The sequence below is a fragment of the Carcharodon carcharias genome, chromosome 14 (genome assembly GCF_017639515.1).
Source record: "Carcharodon carcharias isolate sCarCar2 chromosome 14, sCarCar2.pri, whole genome shotgun sequence".
In the NCBI taxonomy this organism is placed as follows: domain Eukaryota; kingdom Metazoa; phylum Chordata; class Chondrichthyes; order Lamniformes; family Lamnidae; genus Carcharodon; species Carcharodon carcharias.
Genome location: NC_054480.1, coordinates 101380242 through 101394726, shown reverse-complemented (window position 1 = coordinate 101394726; position 14485 = coordinate 101380242). Strand labels below are relative to the sequence as shown.

Below are 14485 nucleotides of genomic sequence, written 5' to 3'. Positions count from 1 at the left end.
CTATTCAAGCTGGGGGAGTTAATAGGAATGCAGTGGTAGTAGGGGACTGTTTAGTCAGGGTAACCAAGGCTGGGAACTGAATGTTCAAGAGTATTCGACATTTAAGAAGGATAGGCAAAACGGAAGGGGAGGTGGGTAGCTCTATGAAGAGTGATTGAGGAGACTGGGCCTCTATTCCCTAGAGTTTAAAAGAATGAGAGGTTATCTCATTGTAGCATACACAGTTCTTACAAGGTTCAACAGGGCAGATACAGGAAGGCTGCTTCCCCTGGTTGGGGCTTTTAGAACATTCACAGAATAAGAGGTAGGCTATTTAGAACTGAGAAGAGATTTATTCAGTCAGAAGGTGGCGAATATTTGTAAATTTCTCCCCAAAAAGAGCAGTGGAGGCTGTCATTGTGTATATTCAAGACAGAAATTGATAGAATTCTAGCTACTAAAAACAAGGAATATGGGGATAGTGCGAGATAATGGCATTGAGTTAGAAAATCAGCAGTGACCTAGCTGAAGGATGGAGGAGGTTTGAATGGCTGAATGGCCTACTGCTGCTCTTATTTCCTATCTTCCTATCACCAAGGGCAACAGCAAAAGTAATCCCAAGGGGGCAGAGAACACATCAATCATGGGTTTTGCACCATGTAATTCCTCCTAAAATGACGCATCTAAACTCACTGTGCTGTTGTGAAGTCAAAGAGACAAAATGGAGGGCTGGACTGCTCCTGCCCAATTCTTTCTGGACAGCTACAGAGTAACATTGGTACAGCCCAGGGGACAGGCAGAGGGTGGTCATGGTTCCTTGATTTGTTCATGACGTGTGGGTGTCGCTGGCTAGGCCAGCATTTATTGCTCACCCCTAATTGCCCTTGAGAAAGGTGGCTCTGTGAAGAATGTGCTGACTATGACCACTTTGCACTGCTTTATATCACACTTCCTTGGAAATTCCTCCTTTAATCGAAAACAGGAAAATGTCTAGCTCTATAACAAACAATCCACGAACAAAATCCCTCTCCGAAATTATCCATTTCAAATTAACGTGCTATTGTTGGCTTGTCATTAATTCCAGAGTGAAAGGGATATTCTGGTGATTTTTGCTGAAAGGAATCTGCCGTTTTGTGTACTTTGAGAATTTCTCGAGAGCCTCAATCGACACGAAAGCATAATGTCACCGAGAACATTTTTTCATAATCACAGTCTCACGTTTCAGTCAAACCTGATAAGGTTTGTCAGCTGGAGGTCATGGTGACTGAGCAGAATTGACTCATAGAAAATAGTGAATGATAGCTGTAGACGTTCAGTGAGCCACCAATAGCTGAGACAATATCCAATGTGTGTAAGAGCCACACAGACCACAAGAATCCCAAGATAGTTCCCAAGTTTCTCTTGTGTTGGATGATCCCATTCCTGTAATGGATCTCAGTACATCCTGGATCAGGGAGGCGGAGTGGAGATCAGCCAGAGATCAACCAGGGATCCTGCTCCTGATTTCAATACAAACCTCTCGACACATGTTGTGCTGAAAAGGTGGACTTTAGATTTCTGGGGTGAATAATACAGATTCATTTAAGAGGAAGCCAGACAAACACATGAAGGAGAAAGGAATAGAAAGATATGTTGATCGGGTGAGATGAAAAGGTTTAGGAGGAGGCCCATGTGGAGTCTAAACACAGCACAGTCCAATTGGGCCATATGGCCTCTTTCTCTGTTGTAAATTCTATCTAATTCTGTGTAACTCTCTCTATCGAGAGGTTAGGAGTTCCACAGTGGTTCTCTGTAGATTTGGTAATTCTGTTGATTCTAACCCCTTGGTGCTGTTTAACTTTGAGCTGCCCTTACTGACTAGTAACCCTGTCAGAAAGAGTGCACATGTAAAATTGGTAAGACAAAGATCAGGGTTGACCACATAAAGTTCCAGGACCAGATGGGATGCATCTAAGAGTACCGAAGGAAGTGAGAGTGGAAATTGCAGAGGCACCAGTGATAATCTTCCAGTCTTCCTTAGACACAGGGGAGGTGCCAGAGGACTGGAGAACTGCAAATGTTACACCCTTGTTCAAAAAGGGATCCAAGGATAACGCTGACAACTACAGGCCAGCCAGTTTGACCTCAGTGGTAGGGAAATTTCTGGAAACTAAAGTGTGGGATAAAATCAATAATCACTTAGACAAGTGGAGGCGATGGCGTAGTGGTATTGTCACTGGACCAGAGACCCTGGGTAATGCTCTGGGGACCTGGATTCAAATCCAGCAGATGGTGGAATTTGAATTCAATAAAAATCTGGAGTTAAACGTCTAATGATGACTGTGAAACTATTGTAGATTGTTGTAAACTCCATCTGGTTCACTAATGCCCCTTTAGGGAAGGGAATCTTGGCCTACATGTGACTCATCATGGTTGACTCTTAAATGTCCTCTGAGCAAGCCACTCAGTTGTATCAAACTGCTACAAAGTCACAAAAAATGAATGAAACTGGACCACTCGGCATCAACCTAGGCAGTAGAAATGACGATGGCAATCTCAGCCCTATTGACCCTGCAAAGTCCTCCTTGCTAACATCTGGGGGCTAGTGCCAAAATTGGGAGAGCTGTCTCACAGACTGGTCAAGCAACAGCCTGACATAGTCATTCTCACGGAATCATATCTGACAGATAATGTCCCAGACACTACCATCCCAGAGCCAGCAGAGGGGTTGGCACAGTGGTATATAGTCAGGAGGGAATTGCCCTGGGAGTCCTCAACATTGACTCTGGACCCCATGTAGCCTCATGGCATCAGGAAACCTCCTGCTGATTACCATGTACTACCCTCCCTCAGCTGATGAATCAGTGCTGCTCCATGTTGAGGAAGCACTAAGGGTGGCAAGCTGTGGCAAGGGCACAGAATGTACTCTTGTTGGGGGACTTCAATGTCCATCACCGAGTGGCTCGGTAGCCGAGTCCTAAATGACATAGCTGCTAGACTGGGACAGCAGCAGGTGGTGAGGGAACCAACAAGAGGGAAAAGCATATTTGACCTCATCCTCACCGTGACAGTATCGGTAGGAGTGACCACCGCACAATTGTTGCGGAGACGAAGTCCCGCCTTCACATTGAGGATACTCTCCATTGTGTCGTGTGGCACTACCACTGCGCTAAATGGGATAGATTTCGAACAGATCTAGCAACTCAAGACTGGACATCCATGAGGCGCTGTGGGCCATTAGCAGCAGCAGAATTGTACTCGAACATGATCTGTAACCTCATGGACTGACATATCCCCCATTCTACCATTACCATCAAGCCAGGGGATCAACCCTGGTTCAATGAAAAGTGCACAAGGGGGGTGCCAGGAGCAGCACCAGGCATACTTAAAAATGAGGTGGCAACCTGGTGAAGCTATAAAACACGACTACTTGTGTACCAAACAGGATAAGCAGCAAGTGATACACAGAGTTAAGCAATCCCACAACCAACGGACCAGATCTAAGCTCTGCAGTCCTGCCACATCCAGTCTTGAATAGTGGTGGACAATTAAACAACTCACTGGAGGAGAAGGCACCAAAAATATCCCCATCCTCAATGATGGAGGAGCCCAGCACATCAGTGCAAAAGATAAGGCTGAAGTATTTGCTACAATCTTCAGCCAGAGAGTGGATGACCCATCTCAACTCCTCTGGAGATCCCCAGCATCACAGATGCCAGTCTTCTGCCAATTCAATTCACTCCATGTGATAATAAGAAACGGCTGAAGGCACTGGATACTGCAAAGGCTATGGGTCCTGACAATATTCCGGCAATAGTATTGAAGACTTGTGCTCTGGAATTTGCTACTCCCCTAGCCAAGCTGTTTCAGTACAGCTACACCACTGACATTTACCTGACTATGTGGAAAATTGCTCAGGTATATCCTGTACGTAAAAAGCAGGACAAATCCAACCCAGCCAATTACAACCCCATCAGTCTACTCTCCATCATCAGTAAAATATTGGAAGGGGCCATCAACAGTGCTATCAAGCAGCACTTGCTCAGCAATAACCTGCTTACAGACACCCAGTTTGGGTTCTGCCAAGCCCATTCAGCTCCTGACCTCATTACAGCCTTGGTTCAAAGTGACTGCCCTTGACATCAAGGCAGCATTTGACTGAGTATGGCATCGAGGAGCCCTAGCAAAACTGAAATCAATAGGAATCAGGGGGAAAGATCTCCGCTGGTTGGAGTCATACCTAGCACATAGGAAGATGGTTGTGGTTGTTGGAGGTCAATCATCTCAGTTCCAGGACATCACTGCATGAGTTCCTCAGGGTAGTGTCTTCAGCCCAGCCATCTTCAGCTGCTTCATCAATGACCTTCCATCATAAGGTCAGGAGTGGGGATGTTCGCTGATGATTGTACAATGTTCAGCACCATTCACAACTCCTCTGATACTGAAGCAGTCCATGTCCAAACGCAACAAGTCCTGGACAATATCCAGGCTTGGGCTGACAAGTGGCAAGTAACATTCGCTCCACACAAATGTCAGGCAATGACCATCTCTAACAAGAGAGCATCCAACCATCGCCCCTTGATGTTCAATGGCATTACCATGACTGAATTCCCCACTATCAACATCCTGGGGTTACCATTGACCAGAAACTGAACTGGACTAGCCATATAAATACTTCAAAAGATTGTAGATATGTTGGTGGATTGGGCAGACAAGTGGCAGATGAAGTTCAATGCAGGGAAGTGTGAGGTGATTCGTTTTGGCAGGAAAGATATGCAGAGAAAGTGTAAAATAAAGGAGACCCTCTAAAGGAGGTGCAGGAACAGAGGGACCTTGGTATGTACGTACATAAGTCATTGAAGATGGCAGGGCATGTTGAGCAGTTAATAAAGCATATTGTTTCTTAGGCTTTATTAATAAGGGCCTTGAGTACAAGAGTTAGGAGGTCATGTTGTATAATACACTCGTTAAGCCTCATCTGGAGTACTGTGTCCAGTTCTGGGCATCATACTCGAGGAAGGATGTGAAGGCATTGGAAAGAGTACAGAGGAGGTTCACAAGGATGATTCCTGGGATAAATGACTGTAGCTATGAGGATAGAATGGAATTTTGGGACTGTTTTCCTTGGAGAAAAGAAGGCTGAGAGGAGACTTGATAGAGGTATTCAAGATCCTGAGGGGTATAGACAGGATAAATGGTGAGAAACTACTTCCACTCAAGAGAACATCAAGAACTAGAGGGCACAGATTCAAAATAATTGGCAAAAGGAGTAAATGTGATGTGAGGAAATACTTTTTTTTTACCCAGAGGGTGGTTGGAATCTGGAACAAACTTCCTGAGAGGGTGGGAGAGGCAATTTTGATCCAGGTCTTCAAAGGAGAATTGGATTGTTATCTGAAAAGAGAGAATGTGCAAGATTACGGGGCTCAGGCAGGGGAATGGGACTAGGTGGAATACTCTTTCAGATAGCCAGTGCAGACTCAATGGGCCGAATGGCCTCCTTCTGCACAGTAAAGACACTATGATACTGTGACTGTGATGATCAAACCTCCTTTGCGACTCCCCCCCCACCCCCCCCCCACCTCCCCCGAAAATACCCTCCAATGAACTTGGATTGTCCAAGCCTTTTCCTTCAGAGACTAAACTGGCTTCTGTGTGCAATGTCATTCCCAGTACAAGCATGAAAATAGTACACATTTTAAAACTATATTTTTTCAAATGGCTACTACAGTTTTTAAGATCGCTGAAAACATATCATGTCACTGGCAATATCAGCTCCAGACAGATCTGAAACTCAAGCAAGTATCTAATTAAAATATGGACAATAACAGACACTTATGAAATTCGCAACTACCTTTGTTAAGGATGAACTATCAACTGAGCAAAACTATCGCACATCAGCTGACATGCCTTTTTACTTCACCCTGGGCCATAAAGTCATCGAAACTCAATTTCTTTTTTGAAAGGCATTCAAAAGGGCCATTTAAATTGAATGGAGTCATTCAGTTACAAAACTCATGGCTTTCTCAAAAGCTCTCAATGTGTGAAAGGTTAAAACACAGAATGTGAAAATAAAACACACTACTTTTTTTGGAAGAAGGACTTTGCAGTTGCAATTGCTCCCCAACCTGTTCCAATCTCAAGTTCACCTGAGAAACTGACCTCCTGGCAATTCAACTATAAGAAGCCTCACAGCTTACTGAGAATTCTCTGCTTTACAAGACCTCAACTCCAACTAAAGCATCAATTCATCTTTGAAAACTAAAGACCTGCTACGAAACGGACTGAAATAATTATCACTTGTAACTTCCTTCGTCTGTATCTAGTCTTTGTGTGGATGGTAGTGTGTGTGAGAGGTTATATTTAAGCCTCAGGAATTGGAACAGACCACACTGAGGGTGCAAAAACATGCTGATCTCACACATTGAAACACTTTGATCACGGCCAAGGAGAAAACACATAAACTCTGTCCATGGCACCAATGACACATCAGGAGTTCACAAGGCATTGCATTTGACTGCAAGTGTCAATTAAAATCATACAGTCTTATAAATAACAGGCAACTTAAAATTATATTATGTTACATGAAGGGTTTTGAAAAATAGGGAGAAGCTGTCTACACTGGGAGGAAGATCAATAGCCAGAGGACACCGATTGTAGGTAACTAACAAATTAACCAAAGAGGAGGTAAGGATAAACCTTCTTAACAAGTTGTTATGGGCTGGAAGGTGCTGTCTGAAAGGGCAGTGGAGGCAGAGTCAATAGTAACTTTCAAAAGGGAACTGGATAAATACTTGAAAAGGGAAATTTGCAGGGCTATGGGAGAAGAATGGAAGAATAATTGAATGGCTGTATGATTCCATGGCCGGGATTTTCCGTGCCCGCTGGTGTCGGAGTTGTTCGGTGGCATGAGTGGACAATACGGTTCAATCGGTTTCACAACAGCATGAAACCAGTTCACAGTCGTCCGCTCAGCCCGCCGATGGTGGACCGCGTTCCCCGCCATCGAACGTCGGGAGCCTCATTGTAATACACCAGCGTATCATTATTAGGCCTGCCTGCCGGAATCGTGCTGCCCCTCACTGGATCATCTGCCCATATCAGCAAGAAAACACGCCGGCGTGTTTCACAGCAGCACATATATGACGTGCACCTGGAAGGCTGCACTTCACTCAGGACTTCAAGGTTTGTTTACCTACTTTGCTTCAGTCAGCACTCGCAGTCATCAGCGCCAGCCTTCACAGGCAGCACCACATCACTTTTAGAGGGAGCTCACGGGCCGGTCTCTACCTACCACATCAGCCATATGTGGGGGGCTTTTCAATGGCTGCAGGACTGGGGCTTGCTTGGGGAAGGGGGAGAAGTGGCCTGAGGCAAGGGAAGAGGCTGCAGGGTGAGGGCTGTACTGGAGAAGGCGGGTATCCCAGTGTGTGTGTGGGGGCACATGTTGATCTGTGCAAGTGGCCTCAAGATGGTGAGGGCTGAGGAGGCAGTCTCCAGAGGAGATGAGAACAGATGGACATGTGAGGGTATGTTTGTGAGAATGGGTGGTGAGCTGGCAGTGAATGTGTGATGGGCTTGAGTGTGTGAGTTTAGAGTGATGAGATGGTGCCATACCCTGGCTGCACGGATGATCCTCTTTCAGCATTGGATGGTTGAGGTTGACCAATTCTGTGCAGCATTGGCACTGATCACCGCTGCCACTGCCTTCCAAGCCTGGTTGATCACACCGCTGCCCTACCTATAGCCAGAGTGGAGGTAGAGGACATTGCAGTGGGCCTCCACAGCAGCCAAAAGGCGTTCCAGTGATGTGTCACTAAACCTGGGGGCTGTAGTCTTTTTGCCTTTCGTGGACATCTTCCCTGCAGTAGTCATGGGTTGGAAGTACTGAGATGTGTGCGCACAGCTGGACTGTAAGTATGAAGCAGTGAGTTGAAGGCATGATGGGCGAATGAAAGCCTACCCGCCATCGAAACGGTGTGTTTTCCAGGAATGCATCACTAATGCGGCAGGTTTGGGATGATACGGCATGAAAACCCGCCATTGCGGCTGGTGGGTAAAACACCCACCTGCTACCTCACTTAGCGCAAATCTGCGATGATCCTGCCCCATATGTCTATGTCTATTTGTTTACATAAGCATATTGCAGCCAAAATCTTCTTGTGATTTCTGCGGTGCCTGATTGATGTGGCATTCATCGCAGGTCAGAAATGGCTGTTTATATTTGAGTCTCTGCTTCTATTCAGGGTATTATGGTAATGTGAGACACTAGCTGAATAATGTAGTGAAGTATTGGTGGTCAGTTAGACTGCATTCTACAGCAGGATCTTCTGCAGGCAGGCATCATGAGGCTGGACCAGAACAGGTTCTCAAATGTTTTGCCTGTTTTAAGATTACTAATGGATTACTTCAACATCTCTTTCTGTCTTTCAGCAAGAAAAGCTCTCTCTCTAGTTTTTTGTTGTCTCATCAAGTATTTTTTTCCTTGCTTTTTCTTCTCAGGATGTCCGAGACACTGTTCCAACAGGAGAGGCTCCAAGCTATCGCGGTGAGTCTAAATATAACTTCTCAATCTGTCCATTTAAGACCCTCCCGGGAACCTGGCCTGTGTTCAGCTAAAGAGATTTTGTCCAGCAGGGATTCAGAGACCTCAATCTCACCCTTCCTGTGAGTGAGCTGACAAAGTTCTCGTCCAGACTCCGACTCTCAGAGAAATTAAAATGGCAAATGCTCAAAAGTGTGAAAAAATGCTTTTTTAAAAAATTGCTGGAACTAACCATTTGGAATCTCAGGGAGGTCCAGATTCACCTCACCCTTTCTTATTACCCTTGGCTGCATCCTCTGCTGCAGGCCTCGGTCCATCACTCAGGTGTCTGAGGAAGAATCGGGAGAAAATCAGTTAACCTTTAGGCCAGGGCCCTGGGCCAAATTTTTTGAAGGCCTTGTTCATTCTGATGTAGAGTCTTGACTGAAAATGTTCCTCTATTTCTTTCTCCCCTGCTTTAAACATTGATTAAGCCTCTGTACATTCCCAGCATTTGATACAATAATTTTCTTTAAGGGATTATATGAATTTTCATTATCTGATTCTGTGCCGGTCTCCATTTAAAAAAAACTTCCATACATTTGTCGACTTCAAATTAATTCCTCCGAACATTTTAAGAATTAAATGCATGCACCCTAAAGATTAAAATAAATGGAAACTTTCGGCACCCAAAAGATTAATTACCCCTTTTGTTCTGCAGCGATCATATTCTTACAGAAAAAAACCCAGCTAAGCGTTTTTATTTGTAATAATTTGATGCTGATGGAGCAATTCGTCCTTGGCTTGTTTGATCGATGAGACTAAGGATAGTAAAATGCCCTGTGTGACTATGGCATAAATAATGTACCCACAGCCTAGGAATGAGACTCGGTATTGATATAGCAGCAACATAAAGCGATAAAATCAGAGAATGCTGGAAATACTCAGCAAGTCAGGCAGCATCTGCAGAGAGAGAAACAGAGCTCATGGGCGGAATTTAATGCCCCCACCCCAGAGGTAAGTTCGGAAGCCGGGGCAGGGGGCCATTTGGATGGGCGCAGGGTGCAGAGAGATCCCGCTGCCTTTGGGACTCCCCCCAGTCAATCTCCGTGTGGGAAAGGTGAATAACGGCCTTCCCACCCAGAGGCCAACTGAGGTCCTTAACTAGATACTTAACAGCCTCATCACGCCGCTGCTGCTATTCAGCCAGTAGCCAGTGGAGAACTGGTCATGCAGGACAACTGCAAAGCAAACAGACGTGGTATTAAGAAGTGAAGGATCCCAAGGGAAGGCACCCTCCTTCCCTTGATGTTGAACCCCCTTCCTCATCGACACCCCCTCCTTGTTAACCCTATCCCCCCTCTCACCTCTCTCCATGCATCCTTTGTCGATCCCTGGCAACCACCTAAGATAATAGCGGCAGTGGCCACCTCTCTGGGCAGCTCCCTGCATTGCACTTAATTCGATGGGAGGCCGGGTGCAGTTCAAGTAAGTACTTGATTCTCACAAAAATTGCATCAATTCTCCCAAGAATCATTGGTGCGAGGTTCCCACTGGTTTTGCAGCTGGTAGAAGTGAACTCTGCCTCGAGCATTAAGTCCCACCCAACATTTCAGGTCACTGACCTTTCATCAGAACTGGAAGATATTCATGGCGTGAGCAGGCAGAGTCAGGAGAAAGGGGATGGGGGGGCGGGGGAGAGCTAAAGGGGAGAGATCTGTGAAAGGGTGATGTGATTAAGTGACAAAAAGGGATGAAGGTGCAAGGCAACATGACATGACCTGTACATAGTGGCACAGTATGAGGAACTTTGCACATTTTAGTTATTCAATAAATATATTAGCTGAGAAGGCCCCTTTCTTGAGGTGGAAATTAAACATAGAGGCTTCAGAAATTGTGCTGCAACTGAACTTCACTGGGGGCTGAATTTTCACTCCCGAGTCAGGAGCGCAGTGTCGGGAAGCCTGACTTGGGAAAAAGTGCCCCGGATCTACCGATTTTCATTCGGGAGGGGGGATGGGGGCAGGTGTTAAAGGAAGTCAGGACCACAGACTCCGGAAAGAGTTCAAAGGTGGCAAAAGGGGCTGCTGGGTGCTGAGGCGGGCTGGTTAAAAGACTTTGTCCCAACTGTAGAAAATACAATAAAACCAAGAACAGCCCACACCCCTCACACTCCCTTACCCCTCACATCTCCTCACTCTTCATACCCTATTATGTCCCTCTGTCCACCCCATGGTCCTTCATACTCTCCATCAACCTATGCCCTTCTACCAACCTCATGACCCCTCGTACCCTTCATGCCAACCTATGTGCCTCTAACCATCCCCATTGCCCTTTGTAGCTACTATGCCAGCTTAGTGCCAACTCATGGCTCTCATCCACCATCCTTTGCCCTTATGTCCTCCATGTCAACTCATCCAAGATCCACCATAGGCAGACCTGACAAGCCATTATGAGGTGAAATAAAATAAAGTTCTAAGTACCCATTGCAGACTTTATTTAAAAAAAACTCTCATTGAGAAAATCTATTCAATACATTTACTTTCCTTCAAGTATTTAATCCCTCATGAAAACACACATTTGTATTCATAGCCCCCACATCAAAGATTTAGAGCTGTCTATCAAACTGTGTACTAACAAGCCCCAAACTGTGATAGTGATAGGTTGTGGAATCAGGTAGGCAGCACTAATCCTATAATGAGGACCATCAGGCTTTTGTCAGCAGATAGCTAGTGAAATTGCATGTGCTGATTTTTTTTTCAACTGCAGAATGCTTTATTTTCAAAATTTAAAGACTTTGTGGATTTAAATGCTTTGACAGTTTGACAGTTCCACTGAGTCCATTTTTACGCACATTCATGTTTCTTTTTAACAATCGTAAAGGGTGCCTGACCTCTACCAAAGGAAACCTGACCTCATCGACAGGGTACCTGGACCTCTCCAAGAGAGTACCCTACCTCTCCAAATAATTCCAGCAGCTTTTGCTCAAATGTCTAAAGCTCACATGTCATTTTTTGGACATCCCACTAGCGAAAATTGCTTCTCTTTGCAGGCAGCTGCACTTTTACACATGCAACTGCCTCCCTGAACCATGAATGTGCAAACTGCAACCTGCCCCCATTCTCCCCTTCGTGAAAATGGTGGGTGCTGGGCTCGGGGGTGGGACTTCCAGACTTGGGGCTCTGGCACCATTTTAGCTGGGATGACACCCCTTCCATCATTATGAAAATATGGCCCTGGGTTTCCACCTCAGGGAAGCAATCACATGATTAAATTCCAACAAATTTCACATTCCGCCCCTCCTCCACCCAGTCTGTGGGGAGAGGTGCATGGGCACCTTCTTGACTTCCTTGAAAGCCTCAACAAATATTTGCCAGCGTGCAGTCCAGTGGACCCTGAGCCTGCTGAGGGTGCCTGTGGGTGCTATTGTGAGCTGGGGGTAGATCCACCAAGCTGCAATCACATGCAGACCAATTGCCATTGGAATACTTAACTTGATGGAATTACTGAACAGAGCAGCCTCTTTTCTCCCCGAGATTACATAGGCTGGGTGTCTCTGCAAACTTGCACCAACAATACAGTAACGCCATTTCAATGAGACAAGCAAGCACTCAAATTCGGAGAAGGAGTAGGCCATTCGGCCCCTCGGGCCCACTCCACCATTCAATAAGATCATTGCTAATCTGATTGCAACCTCAACTCCACACTCCCACCTACTCCCGGTAACCTCTGACTCGCTTGTCAGTCAAGAACCTATCTACGTTAAATATAGATGTTTAAACCAAGTCTGCCTTTTCAGGTGGATGGAAGCAGGGGTGTTCTCCCTGATGTCCGAGTCATTTCTTATCCCTCAATTTACATAAATAAAGCAGATTATAAGGTCATTGTCGCATTGCTGTTTGTGGGAACTTGCACGCAAGTTAGCAAACACATTTCTTACATTTTGATAGTGATTACACTTCATTGGCTGTAAAGTGCTTTGGGACTGATTTCTTCTGTCTTTATTTGAATAGATTATTTACATGGAAGGACCAAACTAAATGGTCGAACTAACTAATGCATTCAAATAGCCAGTAAACTGACACAATTCAACATTCTCTTCTTCCCCTTTGACCTTCTTTGTTCCCCAGAAGGTACCCAGAATTAATCCTGGTATAGTTATGATGGCCACTGCTCTCCACCTCACCCCAACTCTACCCTGGCTTGGACAGTCTTCAATCTTTCCTACAGGACAATTAGCTGCCCCAACCTATCTTATTTTAGACTTTTAACTCAGCCTCGCTCATACTGACAGGATGGAGGAGGGCTGAAAATAGCCCTCGGTGAGGAAGGTGCAATGTATCCCTGGGTGAGGTGGGTGCAATCTGTATCTCAGTGAACAGGGTGCAATGTGTCCCTCGAAGAGGAGTGTGCAACGTGTCCCTCGGTGAGGAGGGTGCAATATGTCCCAAGGTTAGGAGGGTGCAATTTGTCCCTCGGTGAGGAGGGTGCAATGTGTCCTTCGGTGAGGAGGGTGCAATATCTCCAACGGTGAGGAGGGTGCGGTTTGTGATTTGAGCAGAAAATGCAGTGCGTGATTCGGAGCAGAGAGTGCAGTGTGTGATTTGAGCAGAAAGTGCAGTGTGTGATTCGGAGCAGAGAGTGCAATGTGTGATTTGAGCAGAGAGTGCAGTGTGTGATACAGAGCAGAGAGTGCAGTGTGTGATTCGGAGCAGAGAGTGCAGTGTGTGATTCGGAGCAGAGAGTGCAGTGTGTGATTCGGAGCAGAGAGTGAAGTGTGTTATTTGAGCTGAGGGTACAGTGTGTAATTTGGTGCAGAGCGTGAAGTTTGTGATTCGGAGCACAGAGTGCAGTGTGTGATTTGAGCAGAGGGTGCAGTGTGTGATTAAGAGCAGAGGGTGCAGTGTGTGATTTGAGCAGAGGGTGCAGTGTGTGATTGGAGCAGAGGGTGCAGTGGATGATTTCAGCAGAGGGTACAGTGTGTGATTTGAGCAGAGGGTGCAGTGTGTGATTTCAGCAGAGGGTGCAGTGTGTGATTTGAGCAGAGAGTGAAGTGAGTGATTGGAGCAAAGGGTGCAGGGTGAGATTTGAGCAGAGGGTGCAGTGTGTGATTGTGTGCAGAGAGTGCAGTGTGTGATTCGGAGCAGAGGGTGCAGTGTTTGATTCGGAACAGAGGGTGCACTGTGTGATTCGGAGCAGAGAGTGCAGTGTGTGATTTGAGCAGAGGGTGCAGTGTGTGATTCGGAGCAGAGAGTGCGGTATGTGATTCGGAGCAGAGGGTGCAGTGTGTGATTCAGAGCAGAGAGTGCGGTGTGTGATTCGGAGCACAGGGTGCAGTGTATGATTTGAGCAGTGAGTGCAGTTTTGATTCAAAGCAGAGGGTGCCGAGTGTAATTTTAGCAGAGGGTGCAGTGTGTGATTCAGAGCAGAGAGTGCGGTGTGTGATTCGGAGCACAGGGTGCAGTGTATGATTTGAGCAGTGAGTGCAGTTTTGATTCAAAGCAGAGGGTGCCGAGTGTAATTTTAGCAGAGGGTGCAGTGTGTGATTTGAGCAGAGGGTGCAGTGTGTGATTGTGCGAAGGGAGTGCAGTGTTTGATTCGCAGCAGAATGTGCAGTGAGTGATTTGGAGCAGGGAGTGCAGTGTGTGATTTGAGCAGAGTGTGTAGTGTGTGATACTGAACAGAGGGTGCAGTTTGTGATTCGTAGCAAATGGTGCAGTATGTGATTCAGAGCAGAGAGTGCAGTTTTCATTCGCAGCAGTGTGTGCAGTGTGTGATTTGAGCAGAGGGTGCAGTTTGTGATATGAGCAGAGGGTGCAGTTTGTGATCTGAGCAGAGGGTGCAGTGTGTGATTGTGTGCAGAGTGTGCAGAGTGTGTTTCGGAGCAGAGGGTGCAGTGTGTGATTCAGAGCAGAGAGTGCAGTGTGTGATTCAGAGCAGAGAGTGCAGCGTGTGATTCAGAGCAGAGAGTGCAGCGTGTGACTTGGAGCAGAGAGTGCAGTT

At 46.2% G+C, this 14485-nt stretch overlaps 1 protein-coding gene across 3 annotated transcripts in view; it reads left to right on the top strand.

Annotated features, from left to right (window-relative positions):
* Positions 1 to 14485, top strand: part of palm1a (paralemmin 1a) — a 515885-nt gene that overhangs the window by 87124 nt on the left and 414276 nt on the right. For 2 of the 3 annotated variants that reach the window (XM_041204285.1, XM_041204287.1), the window contains one exon: positions 8461 to 8506. In XM_041204285.1, the coding sequence (XP_041060219.1) occupies positions 8461 to 8506 (46 nt within the window). Of the gene's footprint in view, positions 1 to 8286; positions 8324 to 8460; positions 8507 to 14485 lie in introns of those variants that run through there. The other variant, XM_041204284.1, reaches the window with a different exon arrangement.